This window comes from Psammomys obesus, unplaced genomic scaffold (assembly GCF_907164565.1).
Source record: "Psammomys obesus unplaced genomic scaffold, mPsaObe1.curated_primary_1811, whole genome shotgun sequence".
Taxonomy (NCBI): Eukaryota; Metazoa; Chordata; class Mammalia; order Rodentia; family Muridae; genus Psammomys; species Psammomys obesus.
The window spans coordinates 4,280,509-4,299,388 of NW_026596149.1; the positions used below are offsets into that span (position 1 = coordinate 4,280,509).

Consider the following 18,880-nt stretch of genomic DNA (forward strand, 5'->3'; position numbering starts at 1 on the left):
GAAGGAAGGAAGGAAGGAAGGAAGGAAGGAAGGAAGGAAGGAAGGAAGGAAGGAAGGAAGGAAGGAAGGATCAATCTCTGGAAAAGGAAATAGTGATATATTGTTGGTGCATGTATGTAGACTAGTACAGAAATTACAGAAAATAATATGGAGGTTCCTAAGAAAGGATAAACAATCACTTTATAATCCAGTAGTCTATCTTCTAGGTATATACTGAAGAGAAATAAAATAACATACCATAAAAGCACACCCATATTCAATGCAGCATTCTTTCTATCTTGGCTAACAACCTTAATATTCACTGATGGATGCATAAAGAAAATGCAGAATAAAGCACAAAAGAAATATTATTCAGACTTTAATAAGGGATGTTGCCATTTGATACACGAGTGGAACCAGAGAACACTGTGTTAAGTGAAATAAGCAGGACACTGTGAAAAAATATCACATGCTCTCATTTGTGTTTGAATGATAAGTTAAAAAGAGATCAAATATGCACAGATAGGGAAGAGAGAAGTAGTCACTGTGGTAATTAGGGAAGGAAGAGGAAAAGAAGAATGGTGATGGCTAGAGGGTACAAAGTAGCAGATATGCAAGAACAACACAGCTTGAGACCTAATGTAGACCACAAGCTAGACCTGAGGATTCTGTCACACAAGTGGACTTTAGCAGTTTTTGACATACAAAGTATGTGAGACAAAAGGTGTGTTAATCTCTCTCTTCATGATAATCATTTTATTTCTATATTTGTAGACTTCAGATATAAAAATATTTTTAAAAATAAAACTTCTGATCTAGAAGTATTCACCTTCATTTTAAAATAAGCTTATTTCTATTTTCAGCCATATTTTAATTTCATGATTCCAGTCTCATCCTCTTCAATCCAATTTCTTTCTGACTGGAATTTTATAAGAAAATGATTCGAAGTTATTTCCCAACTGAATGTGAATGTTATTTCTAAACTGAATTTGAAAAATTTGCTGCCTTCGGTCTTGACATTTTATGCCTTTTGCATCTTGAGATGATATCTGACAGAGTTGCTCATGCTGACCTGTAACTCAGGATGCTCCTGCCTCAGACTTCTCAGTGCTGGCATTCCAGGTGTGTGTTGTCACACCTGGCGAAGTGATCCTTTAGTATTGTCTAGGAAACTCTGAAGATTTGATCACTGAGAGACAAAATTGCTGTTGTGAAATTAATTGATAGGAAAATAACGTGTTGTTCTCTTATCATGTAAAACCCATCACTAGGTCATCATATCATTGTATTTAGTCAGTATCTACATGAATTTAAAAATTTTTATAAGCTCACCAAGTGGACAAGTACACAATAGGCTGATAATTTCTCTGGGTAAAATAGGACGTTATTGCAATCTGAATGAGAAACAAAGTGTGTCTTCTCTGTCCTGACCTCACTTCCTCCTCTTCCTCTTCCTTCCATCTCTTCTCTCTTCCTCTGACTTTCCTCTCCCTTTCCCTTTTCCTCTCCCTCTCTCTTTTCTTCTTCCTCTCTCTTCATCTTCCTCTCTACTCTCCATCTCTTCTTGTCAGAGTCCAAAATGGCTGTGGTTATTCAAAGCGATTATTCATAAATTGACCTCACAGACTTGTTGTATGTTCCGTGATTACTTTTGTTTTATGAAAGTCAGATTTGGATCTGGACTTACATGACAGGCACCAAAGTTTGTGGTCATTTATGTTGTATATGTGATTTTTTTGGCCCTATGATAAAGGAAAGGAAGGCAGAGCAGGTAAAGGTCAGGAGGTCAGCAGTGGCTTCATTCCTGGTTGCATATCTACACGTGATTTGCAAGTTTGAGCAATTATTGTCTACCAAAGTGATGGTTGGGTATGTCTTCAAAATTTTACAGTTTTAACTAAATTCTAGGTTATGTCTTTTTGTACTAAGGTCTATTAACTCCTGGCTAACTAGGTGAAAAAATCTGTTTCTTAAGTAGGTGTCCAGAACTCATCATCAAGAACAAGCAGACTAAAACCTAGGGTTTATCTGCCTTGCTTCTTCCTTCTTCCAAAGAAGCAAAGAGTTTCCCATAGTGCAAAGGGCTCCCTCAGATTACAAAGTCCATGTTTCTGTTGTATTGAGCACAAATGTTGTGGGTTTAGGTTCTATGTGTGGTTCATGGGAGCTTAAGTATCATGAGGCCTTGAGGTTCGGAGGTGAAGCTCAAAGATAAAAGGTATGTTTAGAAGATATGTTTAGATATTTGAGAGCTGGTGAGAATGCGCCATGGGTAAAAGCACTTGCCACAAAGCCTGATGACCTGAGTTTAATGCCTACGTCCCACATAGTGGAAAGAGAAAACTGACTCGCACAAGTTGTCCTCTGACCTCGACAAGTATGCTATAGTATGCAATCCCCAAATAAATAAATGTAATAAATTAAGCACTTCTTGAGCCAAAGGCCCACATATTGGAACTACATTCATTTTGGATAGGGGGTTGTTGTTGTTTTTTAAAATCATCTGTCCCAATGTCTCAGCCACCTTGCTCCTGGACAAAGAGGATCTAGATAGGACTAACTCATTAATATCCATTTTCAAATAAATAGCAGCACCTTCATTTTATTTTTCATCTCAAAAATCCTTTCTGGTTGTCAAAATAGAGATTCATTGTTCTAAAACCCAAACCAAAACAGAATCTCATTAACTTCTTCAACACACATTAGTTGATAAATCTGAAGTATTGGAAAATGATGACAATAATTTCATTCTGTTGTGTCCTGAACTCATTATTGGAAAGTTTCTGAAGGACAGTTTTCTGTGTGCTCTGGATTTACAGAATAGTGAGCCTCTGAGAGAACACAAAACCTGAATTATGCTCTCAATTCACATCATGTCTGAAGCCAATAAAGCGTTTTTCTTGCTTAACAATGGGGCTTTGGCCATTTGCTAACCATGGCTCAGGCGAGGTCTTCAAAGACTCCGCTTTGTCTTTGGTGTCTCGACTCCTGCCCTGCATTCTCCCCCAGAGAAGGCGACTGTTCTCCAGGCCTTCTGCTGAGCCTCCAGCCTATAGTGTTAGTATTGGCAGTGCTGCTTGTGTTAGATGGTTGTGACAGTTAATGGCAACCGACAGGGCAGCGTGCCAAGCGTTTAACAGGGCTTCTTCCACCCTAAACATGGTGCACTCCCTCATGGGATTTATTTGAGGTTAATTTTTCCCGTTATCATGAGTGCTCCCCGCCATGGTCTTTGTACACTTTTATCACACCCCCCACTTTTAAAGTTCTTTTTCTGCCTTTTCACTTTTAGGCTTTAGTATCTACTTACTCCCTTTTTTCAGTCTTAAACTGTTGAGTTTTCCTAATTAATATTTACGTGCGGGAGAGTTACCTCAGTGGTGAAGAGCATTTATTGCTCTTGAAGAGGACCCAGGTTGAATTCTCGGCACCTAGATGATAGCTCATAACCATTGGTAACTCCAGTTCCAGGGGCAGCCAATGCTGTTTTCTGAACTCTTTGGGCACTAGACACACAAATGTTGTACATATGTATGTTCAGGCAAAGTATTTATATACAGGAATAAATCCAAAAATTAAGAAAATTAACATTTAGAAATTATTGAGACCAGTAGTGTGTAGAAAAACTTCATGGTACAGAGGAAGAGACATTTTAGTTATATAACTATTGTATTATGTTCTAAATTGAGAATGAACTGGTCCTTGATCAGCTTCCAGATCTCTGATCAATAAATCTTATGGATGTGAAATAAAGTTGATTCATTCTGCTGTTTTGTTGTTGCCTTAGGGAAGGGAAAGCTTTTGTTTTTGTGGTGCTAATGTTATGAAAATAAAGATCCCTGTGACTAAGGCTTCTTGAGTTAAAAAAGGCACTGCACCATCATGACCATCCATCTGCGCTCATGCTTATGAACTCTGGCCACTAGCTACGTAAAAGGCCACCGTGTTGTCTTCTGCTTTTATGAATTGCCCCTGATTGTTGCAGCTACTCTGGCATTTTGCTTTAGCAATAGCAGGCCCATGCAAGGAATCTCACACAAAGCCTAGCTACCTTCCCTGAGTTTGTTTTTCTTTTCAACATTTATTTAATTATTTTTAGGAAAATTTTACCCATGAATATTGATTGTATTTAACATTGTTTCTATCCCACACTTTCTTCCCTCCAGTTCATCCCACATATCCTCACTCCAGTCAACTTCATCATTTCATCTTATTATTATTCTTACATATATATATGCATGCGCACACACACACACACACACACACATACATACACACATGCACACACACACTCTCCCTTCTGAGTCTGTTTAGTGTTGCTCATATGTATATGTGTTTAGGTCTGACCACTTAAGTTTGGGTAACCTATCCGGGGCACTCATCCACAGACAAGACCGATTCTCCCTTTTCTTATCCGCATTAATAGCATTAGCTCTTCATCTAGAAATGGGGCCTGGCTAGATTTTCCCCCATCCACCTTGGAATGTTAGGTTGTCTGGTCATTGTGTAGGTCTTGCACTGAGTTCTTAACCCGAGTTTTTAAAGCCAGACCTTTAATTTTTTTGTTTGTTTCCCTAAGTTTCAAGAAAAGCATTCAATGGCATAAAAGCAATATAAAACGACTCCTTGTGCCTCTTTTTAAAAAGTGTCATTTGCTTTTACTTAGTTGATTCCCCGGGGCTTTCAGGGATGTTTTTCAGAGTCCCAGGAGAATTCCTAAACTCTTTAGTGCATGGTTACAAGGCAGAGCACAAAGCTTTATGCCCTCACAGAAACTCCCAAGTGGTTCAGGGAAGTGAGGATAATCAGTGCAGGTGTGATGAGAAACCACAGGGGTGGGTGGAGCACACTTGCTGTGCAGTGGCTCTGCCTGGGCTCCTGTCCCTGCTCACCGACCCACACACACTCATTAGCAGCAGTAACACTGTGTTAATGGTAACTGCTCCTTCCCTGGGAAGGCAGCTCTGGAACAGAGTGACAGCTGAATACAGTTTCTTGTTTTCTTTCAGGCGAATGAACAAGAGTGTTCAAATAATCTTTAAAATTTATGAATAGGTTCAAATAAGAATTAATGAAGAAATTACCAGTCTAAATGGTGAAAAACATGCTTGGGTTTTTTTCTACATCACTAATTTATGTATTTAACTGGACATGTCTCTATATACATACCCAGAACCATTTTCCTAATTGACTGAAGGGCTGGCTGCCCAGGGCCATCATGGCTTCATGAGAGCAATTGTTTTGCCATTTTTGTATGCCTGGCCTGCCAGGGACTTAGCAGAAGTCATAATTATTGTTAATAGCTATAGAGTCTTGCTATGTGGCAGGCAGAGCAGCATTGCATACTTTCTGATGAGTATGTCCTAGTACTTGAAGGGGCAAGTGAACGTTCATTCTTCCATCTTCCTCTGCTCCCCACAAGAAAGCCTCCTACTTAGCAAGAGTAGGAGGCTGGATATTTATGGTGACAATATTCCTGACAACCCTTCATGTTAAATATGTAAATTGAGTTGATAATCTTAACCAGGGCTGTTTTCTGGATTTGATATTTAATCATAGTCTAGCAAGTTTATAGCAATTCTGATCCAAGTAATGATCTTGGCAATCTCTCAGTGATACCAGATCTGGGCACGAGGTGCAATTTGTAACAATATAATAATAAATTCACTCAAGAACTATTAAAAAGAATACCCTACTCAAACTAATATTATGGAAAACATATTACAGTTTTTAACCTGCTAATCATTAAACTTCTTTAAAGTATTGATTTCATGCATCATTAGAATACATATGCCATTTATAAGTTATTAAACTCACAATACCCAAGACTTATATCTGCTCATTTTTTATTATAAAAAATTGACCTGAATAAATATAGGCATATGCTTAACTGGATTAAATAAAATGGCAAACTATTATGGATTCAATAAACACATGTATTGTACATATCTTTTTAATGAATTATATAACTATTCAAAACAGAATGAAGGCCATGCTACTGAAATACCTTTACTCATAACTTGTTTGCTTACAAATGCTTTAGATATATAGACATATAGAGAAATTCACAAGTCTTTTGTTTGTGGGCTTTTTAAAAAAATATCTTCTGTGTTGGGTGGTTTGTCTAAAAATCAGAGTTCATTAAGAAAGAAATCATGTCTGGTTTGTTTTGGCTCGGGTGTTTTGTTTTGTTTTGTCTGACACTTGCTTTGTATTTCAAGCTTCTCTGAAACAATCTATGCAGATCAGCTTGGCCTTAAACTCATTGTCCTCCTGCCTCAACCTTTTGAGTGATAGAATCACAGGCATATGCCACCATGTTTAACTCAGAAGCTGTCTTCTTTTGCCCTAATTAGTGTTGAAGAAGGTAAAAACCCAGTGAATGCCATTTTGATATATTTTAACATAGGAGAATGATACTTATAAAACTCTTTTTAAATTTTATTTTTTGTTTTTATAATGAATTTCAGTTGTTTGCAACACGTCTTAGCCTCCCCCAGGCCTCTCCTGTTGCTCTATGCAACCTTCTCTTCCCAACAAGTCTCTTTTTGTTTTCTTGTCATGTGTATGTGTATGTAGGCATGTCTGTATGTGTGTATGTGTGTGAGAAACGAAGGAAGGAAGGAAGGAAGGAAGGAAGGAAGGAAGGAAGGAAGGAAGGAAGGAAGGAAGGAAGGAAGGAAGGAAGGAAGGAAGAGAAGGAAGAGAAGGAAGGAAAGAAAGAAAAAGAAAGAAAGAAAGGAAGGAAGGAAGGAAGAAAGAAAGAAAGAAAGAAAGAAAGAAAGAAAGAAAGAAAGAAAGAAAGAAAGAAAGAAAGAAAGAAAGAAAGAAAGAGACAGACACACATACACACACATACTGGGCATAAGTGAGTTTGACTATGGTTGCCACATGAGCATGGGTCAGGGTTATTTCTTAGAGCATTCTTACCAGTATTACACCACCGGGGGGTGGTGGTATAACAACTTCCCTAAACAACTATTAGCTGCCAATAATCCCTCAAGGAGGGATGGGGCCTCATGAGCTCCTCTTGTCCGTGTTAAATATTGACTGCTCAAGTCTTGTTCAACAGGTCTTATGTAGGTAATCATAGCTGCAGTGAGTTCCTGGTGCAATGGCTATATCTTTTACTATTTAAATTTTTATTTGTTTGGTGAATTGCATTCATGACTACTATAGTTATATGATTTCAACCCCTCACTTAATCCCCTTACAATGCCTCCCTGCTTTACTGATCCAAACCTGAAAGAAAAAGGGTCCTGAATTTGAAGTGTTGAAGAGGACCAGGGAGGAGAGAATAAAGACAAAAAGCCTGAATCAATAGGTCTAAATGAACAGATGTCTCCTCCCAGGAAGCCTGTTAAGAAGTCCTGCATCTTCTACACTGTTTGCAGGGGAAAAGAGACAGAGACAGCAAAAGCTAGCACACACTGGGATGGAGTCAGCAGGAAACTAGTCAAGCAGTGTTGCACGAAGGGATCACAGCATTTCTCAAGTGTGTTATGCATGTAAACACAGCCTTGAGACCAAGAGCAACGGCCCTTCAGTATGTGTGTGGGGGTCACTTTCCCAGGTACCAAAAACTTTAACTCCTTTGGTCCCCAGCCCCAGCGCACAGCTTGCCAAGTCTGTTTCTGGGCAGGGACACACAACTAGCGTTTCTTTGTCCTTTCATCAGGGCTCTAAGAAAGCTATGGATTGGCCCAGCCCCCAACATCAATCCCTCTTAAATTTATGACTCATCTATAATTGTTAGTGTTTTACATACACACACACACACACACACACACACACACACACACTGAACCCATTTGTGTTGCTTCTATGTGCATGTGTTTAGGGATTACCACAGGGTTATATAACCTATCAAAGGGCTTGTCCCTGAAAAAGACCAACCTCCGTCGTCTTTCAGTAGCCATTGATGGCCGCTAGGTCTCCATCCAGTGATGCGACCTTGTGAATTTCCCCCATACACACTGGCATGTGAACTAGGATTATCATTATTCAGGTCTTGTTTAGACAACCATTCTGTTTTATAGGCCAACTTCCCTGACATGTCTTGAAGACCCCATGTGGCAACATTTTTTTCTGGTCTTCTGGCTCTTAACATTGCTCTGGCCCCTCTTCTGAGTCCCCTGAGCCTTAGGTGTACCTGTTGTGTTATAAACATTCCAGATGAGGCTAGGTACTCTGTGGTATGTTTATACAGCACATCTCCCATCTTGTTCTTTCTGCCTCCTCTATCCCAATATTTCTTTAGTGTTGGAGGGGATGATATAACCATAGGGTCAAGCATTCTAGCTTTATTCAAATGCTCTGGTTTCCCAGTTTTCAGTAAGAATCAAAATTCAACTTACTTATTCAGTCTTGATTTATATCAAAATAAAAATAATTCATGTGTTCTAAATAAAGGTTTTTTTTTAAAAGAGTATCGATTGGTTGTATTACGTGCTGAACAAGCATGTGTTGCTAAGCATGTTGGGCTTACCAGCTTTGTTACACTGCATGTCTCTACATATCTATACCATATACCTACCACATGAGCAGCCCTTGTGAGAATATGGTACTGCGTCATTGATGGGGCGCTCTGATTAAATTTCTTTTATATGCTCACCTAGTTTTTGGTTTATTGTTTTTTGAAATACATAATGGATTAAGTGATGATTTTTTTTGAGGATATAGTAATTTTTTTTGCTTCATCTATTTTGTATTACCATAGCATCTACAATAGAGAAATAGAAATGTTAAAAACAAAATTGACTGGCATTTTGAGAGCACCTGGGAGATGGGGAGTCAATTTCCTTTAATGGTAGTAGGTACATCACACTCTCAAGGATGGTTGGGCAGTACAAATTGGACTTGGTGGTTTAAAACAAACAAACAACAAAAACAGAAGAAAACTCAAAGTTGAGAGGGAGAGAGAATTTAGGGGAAGTATGTATGAATATGATCAAGATAAACTGTATGGAATTTTATAATTTTTTAAAAATTTGTATTAATTATAGTTTATTCACTTTGTATCCCAGCTGTAGCTCCCTCCCCCACCCAATCCCACCTTCCCTCCCTCCTCTTCCCCTTTGCCTGTCCCCCAGTCCAATGATAGGGGAGGTCCTCCTCCCCTTCCATCTGACCCTACTCTATCAGATCTCATCAGGATTGGCTTCTTTGTCTTCCTCTGTGGACTGGTAAGGCTGCTCCCCCCTCAGGTGGTGGTGATCAAAGAACTAGCCCATGAGTTCATGTCAGAGACAGTCCCTGTTCCTATTATTGGGGAACCCTCTTGGACACTGAGTTGCCATGGGCTACATCTGTGCAGGGGTTCTAGGTTATCTCCATGCATGGTCCTTATTTGGTATATCAGTCTCAGAAAAGACCCCTGGGCCCAGATTTTTTGGTTCTGTTGTTCTCCTTGTGGAGCTCCTGTTCTCTCCAGGTCTTACAATCCCCCCTTCTTTCATAAGATTCCCTGCACTCTGCCCAAAGTTTGGCTATAAATATCAGCATATGTTTTGATGCCCTGCTGGATGGAGTTTTTCAGAGGCCCTCTGTGATAGGCTCCTGTCCTGTTCCCTGTTTTCTCCCTCTTCCATTGTCTGTCCCATTTGTCTTTCTGAATGAAAATTGAGAATCTTACCCAGGGTCCTCCTTCTTGATAAGCTTCCTTAGGTGTACAGATTTTAGTATGATTATCCTATATTATATGTCTAATATCCACTTATAAGTGAGTATATACCATGTGTGTCTTTTTGCTTCTGGGATACCTCACTTAGGATGATCTTTTCTAGATCCCACCATTTGCCTGTAAATTTCATGATTTCCTTGTTTTTAATTGCCGAATAGTATTCCATTGTGTAAATGTACCACAATGTCTGTATCCATTCCTCAACTGAGGGGCATCTAGGTTGTTTCCAGCTTCTGGCTATTATGAATAAAGCTGCTACGAACATGGCTGAGCAAATGTCCTTGTTGTATACTTGAACATATTTTGGATATATGCCTAGGACTGGTATAGCTGGGTCTTGAGGTAGCACTATTGCTAATTATCTGAGAAATCGCCAGATTGATTTCCAAAGTGGTTGTGCATTCCCACCAGCAGTGGAAGAGTGTTCCCCTTTCTCCACAACCTCTCACACATTCATCCAGCATGTGTTGTCACTTGAGTTTTTTATCTTAGCCATTCTGATTGGTGTAAAGTGAAATCTAAGGGTTGTTTTGATTTGCATCTCCCTGATGACTAAGGACATTGAGCATTTCTTTAAGTGTTTCTCTGCCATTTGATGTTTTTCTATTGAGAATTTTCTGTTTAGCTCTGTACCCATTTTTTAATTGGGTTACTTGATTTGTTGCTGTTTAACTTCTTGAGTTCTTTATATATTCTGGATATTAGCCCTCTGTCAATTGGTGAAGATACTCTCCTAGTCTGTAGGCTGTCGTTTTGTTCTTATGACAATGTCTTTTGCTTTACAGAAGCTTTTCAGTTCCATGAGGTCCCAGTTATTGATTGTTGATCTTAGATTTAGACTAACCTAGAGACTGCCTTGTATCAAATTTCACAAGCCACTAATGACATTTTGTTCCATTTGTAGTGCATGAAGTCACTCGGGTTTGGGAGGAGTATCTGAAGGTTGACCTGAGCAATCTCTGTGTGTTTGTGTGCAGCACCTGTTCTTCCTGGAGCTTACCAGCAGAGCCATTCCCAAGGCTATGGGTACATGCACCAGACCAGCGTGTCATCCATGAGGTCAATGCAGCATTCACCAAACCTAGTAAGTGCTGATTGCAAACATTCCTTCTATCTGGGAGTATAGCTGGGTAGTCAGGTACTTATGTAGGACCTAAGGTTCTTAGCTCAACTCCCAGCACTGGAGAAAAAAGTCAGCATAGTATTATCTATATGGCTCTTCCAATGGAAGGAAAACAATTACCAAGGTAAAATGATGAAGAAAAACTGGCATTAATAAACATCACATAAAACAATAAATCAAACAAGATATCTACCAGTGTGAGATCCATTTTAGTTAGTTTTATACTGCTGTGATAAAATACCATGACCAAAAGCAATTTAAAGAAGGAAGGGTTTACATGGGCTCATGTTGTATAGGAGCCTGGGCAAGGAGGCATGGTGATGAGAATGGGAAGCAAAGAGATCACATCTCAACTATAAGTACCAAGGAGAGAAAATAAACCAACACTAGGGCAAGGCTGTATTCTCCCAAAGTCAGCCCACAGTGACATCCTTTCTCTAGCAAGGCCACATCTGCTAAACCTTATCACAACTGGAGATCAAATATTTGAACATCTTAGCTTATGGAGAACATTTCCCACTTAAACCACCACTTCATTATTGGAAAGATCCCATAATGATCTTTAGCCAGGCCCAAGGAGGTACAGGAATGTGATAGTCATGTTAAAGACTTAACCTTCATGTTCATGTTCACCATGGTGGTCTCAGCAGTGTAATGGACACAGGCAAAATAGCTAACATAAGCTTAAATGTTCTGCGCACACACAAATAGTAAATGGATATTCCAGTTACTCTGATCTGACAGACACTGTATCCAGGTATTGACACGTCATGCTAAACCACACATATGTTCATTTCCTGTATATCAATTAAAAGTCAATGCTGAGAAGTAGGTGACTATTCTTTAAGGAAGCCAATTGCTTTCAGGTTTGCTGTGTGCCAGCCAGTTTCCTCAGTTTCCTTAATCTCTGAATATTCTTGGCTTTAAGATTTACTGATTATCAACATTAGATGAACTCTTAGCCTTGAACTAAAACAAATATAAAAACACAATTAAATTTTTTTCACTATAACAAATTTTTATATGTACCTCAAAAATCAGAACATTTATGTAGGAAATTTATAACGCTGTGATCTGAAAATGTAAAGTTTAAGTAAATTAATTCCTTTATATATTTTTAAGGGGAACAAAAATTCTTAGTACTTTCTTAGGAAAAGTTTACTTTCTGTGCAAGGGGGAGCCATTGGCAGAGAACAAATAGATTATGGGTCCACTGTTCTGGGGATGTTCATCTCCTGAAGAATGAGGGAAACAGGAGAAAATCTACATCACCTAACACTTCCTCGATTTTCTTTTCTTTACTTTTTCTTTCTTTTTTTTTTTTTTTTCTTGTGGGACCTGGTGATACTCTTTTGCAGGCTGCTTTTAAACAGGCACACTATATTATTTGTTGTCTTTCATTATTGTCTTTCCAAGTTAAGCTGTTGTGCTATCCTTCTGGATCTTTGCTTTGACCTTAAATATGTTCCTCTAGACGAACAAAGTTGAGGCTTATAGAATTAGGTGGTACACCCGGTTTACATCTCCCCAAAGATAGTGATGATAGTAAGCATTCATACTCATCATGTGTGGTGGTTTGTTGGGGCCCAGGTTTCTAACTGTGACTACTTTGGAATACAACATGCAATCACGTCTTTCTTCCCCAGAGGACCTACCGAGCCATGTACGATTACAGTGCCCAGGATGAAGACGAGGTCTCCTTCCGAGATGGTGACTACATTGTCAACGTGCAGCCCATTGATGATGGCTGGATGTATGGCACCGTGCAGAGAACCGGGAGAACGGGCATGCTCCCAGCAAATTACATTGAGTTTGTCAATTAATTCTTGCTCCTTGCCCTTTGAGCTTTATTCTCATGTATTCGAAGCCCAATCTTTTTAAAAGATAGAAGATACTTTTCAGATAACTTGGCAATTATTTTACAATAATGTAACCTTACTTTGACAATTAGACACACAGGTACCAGGAAAAAAGGAATGACTTTAGGGCTGGAAACAGCAGCATCCATAATAATTCCTGTAAGCAAAATAATTAGGTCTGGAGATCTGGTGCTGCTAATTGTGTTTGTGTGGTTTCATTTGATTGGCTATCCAACCTTCTGGAAAATGTATTTTTGTAGACCTTAATAGAGATGTTGATTGTCCATTAAATGTAACAAATGTATAAAACTTCTTAGCTGTCACTTGGAATCATCCAAAGCCAATTCTGATAGTTAAGCAACACAGCCAATAATTTAAAAACTGTCCAGCTTTTGAATCGGGTAATTTTCAATCCAAGTGAGACTGGCCTACTATAACAAATAGAAACAGTGGCAGAATGGGTCTGATTAAAATCGTATTGACTGTAGCTTTAGGGAGCTGGCAGGAAACTTGCCCTTTCCTTAAGCTGACTAAGAACTAGTTATTTCTCATGTGTTACATGGTGTAGCCTATCTCCATTTACGTTCTGTGGAGCAGAGCATCTGCTCAGGTCCCCAGAAGGTCAAGACCAGGTAACTTCACAGCTACTCTGCAGAGGGCAAAGTTCAATGTCATCTGTATTATTTAGCCAGTCACTTCTATCCTGTTGCATGTCTCTGTGGGCTTAAGCTTCTGTAACATGGCAGCTGCTTGCCCATCCTTGCTATTAATTTCAACAGTGTAGCCCACCTCTCCCTGCCCTTCCTTCCTGTTGCCCGTGTGTCAGAAAATGTTTTGAAGAGTTGCCTGAGACATTCTTGCTGTATTACACTCTAGTTTTGAAAGACTCATGCCTTAGGAAATACACATATACACTGGTAAATAAGAGATCTATGCATTTGCTGGATAGCTTTCATTCACTTAATACCACCATTAATTTAAAAGTGAAGTAAACTGAACAGCGTCCTGTGTAAGGGCGCATGGACTGTAAAGTATACTGGAGGAAAACCAAGGCCCCGAACAGTTAGCAGAGGTCGGCTCCACAATCAGTCGATCTGGTCGTAGAATTTGGCAGTCAGTCTTCATACTCTGGGATGGAAATCTAGCCAGTAAGTACGTTCATAAAAAAGCTTTATTCCCCCACCCTGGTTTTTGTTTTCTAAATCACCTCCAGGGTTAGATAAGAATATCCTCAGTGATTGAGGGGGGCATGGAGGTTCAGCAGACAATTCACTAAGAAAGAAATCAGTGTCTTGTTTTGTTTGAATGTGCAGGAGTTTTATGGATTCACAGGCCCAAGCACAACCATTACTGCTGTGTCTTAAATTTGGTCTGGAGTCTGCACTCGCGGTTACCTGGATGTTGACATTTATCGCAACTCTGCTTTTCTCCTGGGCCCTCTTACTGTGACAGGCAGCTGGGTGACATTCAGGTGGGATATGAAATTGAAGAGAGCAAAATCACAAAAAAATGTAAGAAGACACTGGGCCTATGGAAATATCTGTCTTACACAATATGTTTAAGGAAACAAACAAAGCATCCACCAGTGAAAAGCATTTGAAAGAAATGTTTATGAGGCCAAAGCCCAAGGTTGGTTCATTTAAACCTTTGAAAAGTAAGCCCATACTTTTGAAAATCATTAGTTTCATTAGAATTGCCTTTAAGAGAAGTTTTATTACATTGAGGCATATTTCTGTGACACTGACAGAAAATTGAAAAGAAACTTCTTCAAATAAGATGTTTTTCTGGAAAGGTTTTTTGTTTTTGTTTTTAAAATATCGACTCATAAATAAAGAGCTCACCGAGTTTCCTGTCATTTAAATAGCCAGTCATGAGTAACTTTCCTGTTTTCATGTCTGGAATACACACCTACAAAGACAAACTGCAGTTGCAATAATTTTGCGAAAACCATGGGTGATAAACTAGCTCCTTTATGCTGTTTGTCTTTTATGCTTCCCCAGACAGATCACTTGTGTGTGTATGTGTGTGTGTGTGTGTGTGTGTTTGTGATTATCAAGAAGAAGAGTAGTTGCTAATGAAAACTTCAGGACAAATGCAGGCAGGTATGATTTTTTTATAATAGCATGTGTACAGGAAGTTCAGGAAGTTCAGTGGAAGCCAACTTTGCAGTGATGCTTAATATCAGCTTAGTCTCGTTAAGTGGCAGCTTGAGAGTCCTTGTTTTTGCTGCTCATTAATTTCAAACTTGATGTGAAAATCAGTACATACTTAGGAAATAGGTATCCTAAATGTTGAGTTTCACATAAATGTTTGCACAGCAAGATACTTCTGTTTTAAGCCTTTCAGAATTAAGATGTGATCTGAATTCTATAAAGGACAGTTATTTTCAATATAGACTGAGGAAGAACAAGAGATTGTATGCCTTTGAGGATATACATTGATAATCTTGACATTGTTACTCGCACATGTAAGGATGTTACCCATCTCAGCAGAAAATAGCAGCATAGATGTGTCATAACCAGGTGCCATCGTTTGCAGCACCACTTTAAAAGATACTACATTCTTGACACCCTTTTCACTTCTCACATGCCACCCTCCCACTTGCGGTTTGGCAGCTAGTATCTCACATGTAACGCTGACAGCTATAGAAGAACTTACAAACAAGCCCTTTAGAACTCAAGTTAAAGGACTAAATGCCAAGCGCAGAGAGCATGCACCTGTTCCTAAATGGGATGGATTCTCAAGCTTGACAGCCGCACAAGAAGCCGCTTGCTCACTCCAGAGCAAGGCTCTGAAGACAAATGCATTTGCTTCATATTTCTCTTGAGAAAGTTTAGCAATAGAATATACTGCTTTTTGTTGTAAGCTTTTGTAGCAGATTAAAAAAGATTTCTTGTTCTTTAGAAAGCGTTCTGTTTCTAACCTGTGACAAAATGAGTGCTTCATGTCTTCACTTTGTTTGCGCATCCACAGCACAGCCTCGTTTGAAATTTTGATCTGGTTGTCATTCTCCATAGAGGCCCTGTATCTTCCCATGTCCCCCAGCCTTCACAGAGTACCCAGGGATGTCTAAGCACAATTTCCAGCACCTTGTATGGGGATAGATGAGATTAGTTCAGTCCCTCTCTTGCCACTTGGCCCTTTCCTTAAAGATAAAGATGTTGTTGGCCAGTTTTACTATACCCTTTCACTCCAGATCCATTCTGTGCTGGGTTCATACCATTCCAGGAATCAGGGAGAAACCATTTCCATAAATGAGAGTAAGTGACAAAGCTAGTTTTCAGTTCCACCCACCTCCAGTGGAATTCTTTCAGTGAAATGAAAATGAAAATAAGTGTGATCTTTAATAACACAGCCCCATGTACAATGGACATAGTTTATACTAATGTTATACTATAGGTATATACAAAATAGGTGCCTTTTGATTATGCTTGTTTAACATTGTAGTCTTGGAAAGGAAACCAAGCACCAAACTTCTGCATATTCTGTAACAGTATTTTATGATGCACTATTGATATTTTTGTGGTGAGAAATGGGATGCCCCTGACTGAGAGTTGTTACAGGTGGTGAGTGATTGTATTTTCCTCCTAAGGGTTTAGAACTTTAGAAAATGTTGACTTCAATATTTTGAAAAGTTAGTTTTTTTGTGGATTTATATATATTTGAGATATAGAAGCATTAAGTTTAGGTTTGTGTTTAAAATTCTTATGGTGAGATAGATTAGTTATATTATGAGGCTGAATTCACTGAATAAGATGAGCTTTATGATTTGATTATATTTTAACACTCTGATAATCTGAATTATTGCATTTGTATGGGGCACTACAACATGACGATAAAGCTTCAGTTAAGTAGGAAACTATGTAAGCTAATTTAGAGATGCTAAAAACAAAAGTCTCTCTGAAGTATTCCATGCCTCTTGGGATCCTTTTCCAGGTGAGTAGCTGTCAATAACTGATGACCAAAAAAGTCAAGACATTGTGCGAAACTGCTGTGGTCATCATTCCAGGTGTGTAAGAATTGTCAAGCCTGGAAGGCTTCCTGGGACAATATCCTTCCCAGTTGTCTGTAACTTCACTGTATCCACAGGACCTCCACATACGTACTGTGTGTGATAGATTGTATCATGTTTGCATAGCACACACTTCACTGTTGTTTATTATTGTTAAAGATGATTTCCTTTAAAGGAAAGAGAGAAAACTGCATTGCAGCCTCTTTCCTTCATGTCCATACAATGAGTTGCAGCGCATTTCAAAAGTAGCATCAAGTGTGTAACAGGCACGATATTTGACCTGTGAGAAAAACACAAATTTGAATGATGTAGTTTGGCTTCTGTCTGCTTTGAAATATGCACAATTGTGATTTGTGATTAATTTGTAAAATTGTACTAACTTTGAGAACACAATGATTTTGAAAGAAGCGTTAAATGTTTTTTTCTTTTTTTTTTTTAAATGGAAGGGGATCACAGGATGATAAAAGGTTATTAGTATAATTTGGCTTTTGTTATGCAAGTTGTTACCACCAGCTATTAAAATATATTTTAGTAGAAATGCTTTAATTCATGTTTTTTTTTTCCTCTACACTGTGAATCTTAAGCCTTCGTGGACCAGAGACACATTGTGATGTCCGAAGGACTGACCTATGCAAATGAGTTCCCATCTTATTGCTGTCACAGGAAACATGTGCTAAGACATCATTTCTCCTCCTACTGTGCAGCAGTATTGAAACAACACAGGAACCCCGGCCTCCCGGGCATTACACTGTCGTCGCTCCCAGCGCTCCCAGTGCTCCCAGTGCTCCCAGTGCTCCCAGTCCCTTCCAGCCGACCAAAGTCATTAGCATTTGTGTAGATCACATTGGTATCTATTGAAACGACTTGAATGATAGTGGGAGGAAAATGATAGACAGGCGTGTTGGCTGTGGCTTTCATGGAACTATGTTCTCACATCATCTCTGTTTAGGGTCTTGGCATCCTGTGTCTTCTCTCTGTATTTGTAAAGCATTATGTTGAACTAATTTCCTAGCAACACATTTGGTTTGCTTAAATAAATACAGGATATAACAAAATTGTTCCACTTCTTGGCTGTCACCGTGGTTTCTTGGAGCACAGGTCACTGGGTACAGGCAGTACACTGGGAGTTCCTCCTGGCGAATCACATCCAGTCACACAATGGGCATTTATTTTGCAAAGCTCTGCAGAATGTGTTTTCCTCCCCGAAACTAGCATAATTTTAAGTAATAATAATATGCTTTTTAATCCCACACTCTTCCCAAGTATTGCTGTAATGCATACTGGTTAACTTTTTTTCAAAACCAGTCTTCACTGGCCCAGTGTTAGTTTTATTGTATTTAAGAGATAAAAGAAGCAATTTGGAGGAGAGAACGAGCAGATTGATACTCTGATCTTTTATCTAAGACTGTCTCTTTATCATAGAGCATAGTTGCTTCTTTTCTCATAATTAAAGCATAAGCTAGCTCCTATTTTTACTCTCAGCTACATCTCAATAAATTGTATCTCGGCTTCATTGTGTTATTTAGTAAAAATCTCTGGTATAATCCTCCCAAACTGTAAACTAATAAACTTTGTAGACTGGTGCCTTTAGAAGAGGTCAGTGGAAAAGCGTTGCAAGTGGTATTTTCTAATAGAGTAAACACTTCTGCCAAATCTTGAATGATCTGTTTTTCCTATTCAGTTAGTTTAGACTGAATATCTGTGGCATTGTGAATCAGACATAGTCATGAATAACACAGGTGTCTGTTTACTTGAAGAATTTACTATCCCTTCTTCCAAGACTTTTTTCATTTCATGATTACAATTGTACTCTTTGGGCCACAGAGGAAATGAATAACTATTCTATAATAATTTACATTTCAAATGTTTTATGCTTATAATTTTATTATTCTAATTTAAAAATTTGTGAAGTTAATTGAAGAATTGAGATGTGGCTGAGTACTGGATACTTATCAAAAATCTCTACAAACATACCCGGATATAATATACTGGAAAATAGATGAAAGGAAAATTTTATTATTTTCTTTTAAATTAAATTTTTCTTTTTTAATTATTTAATTATTTTTATGAATTACAGTTTATTCATTTTGTTTCACCCCTGTACCTCCCTCCCTCCTCCCCTCCCAATCCCATTCTCTCTCTTCCCCACCTGTGTCCCTCTCCCAGTCCACTGATAAGGAAGGTCCTCCTCCCCTTCCCTCTGATCCTAGTCTATCAGGTATCAT

At 38.8% G+C, this 18,880-nt stretch overlaps 1 protein-coding gene across 2 annotated transcripts in view; it reads left to right on the forward strand.

Annotated features, from left to right (window-relative positions):
* The window catches only part of Nebl (nebulette), a 365,083-nt gene extending 347,341 nt beyond the window's left edge, over positions 1–17,742 (forward strand). For both annotated transcript variants that reach the window (XM_055593780.1, XM_055593781.1), the window contains 2 exons: positions 10,639–10,745; positions 12,431–17,742. In XM_055593780.1, coding sequence (XP_055449755.1) covers positions 10,639–10,745; positions 12,431–12,607 — 284 coding nt within the window. In that variant the 3' untranslated portion in view covers positions 12,608–17,742. The remainder of the gene's footprint in view (positions 1–10,638; positions 10,746–12,430) is intronic.
* Positions 17,743–18,880: the final 1,138 nt, after the last annotated feature.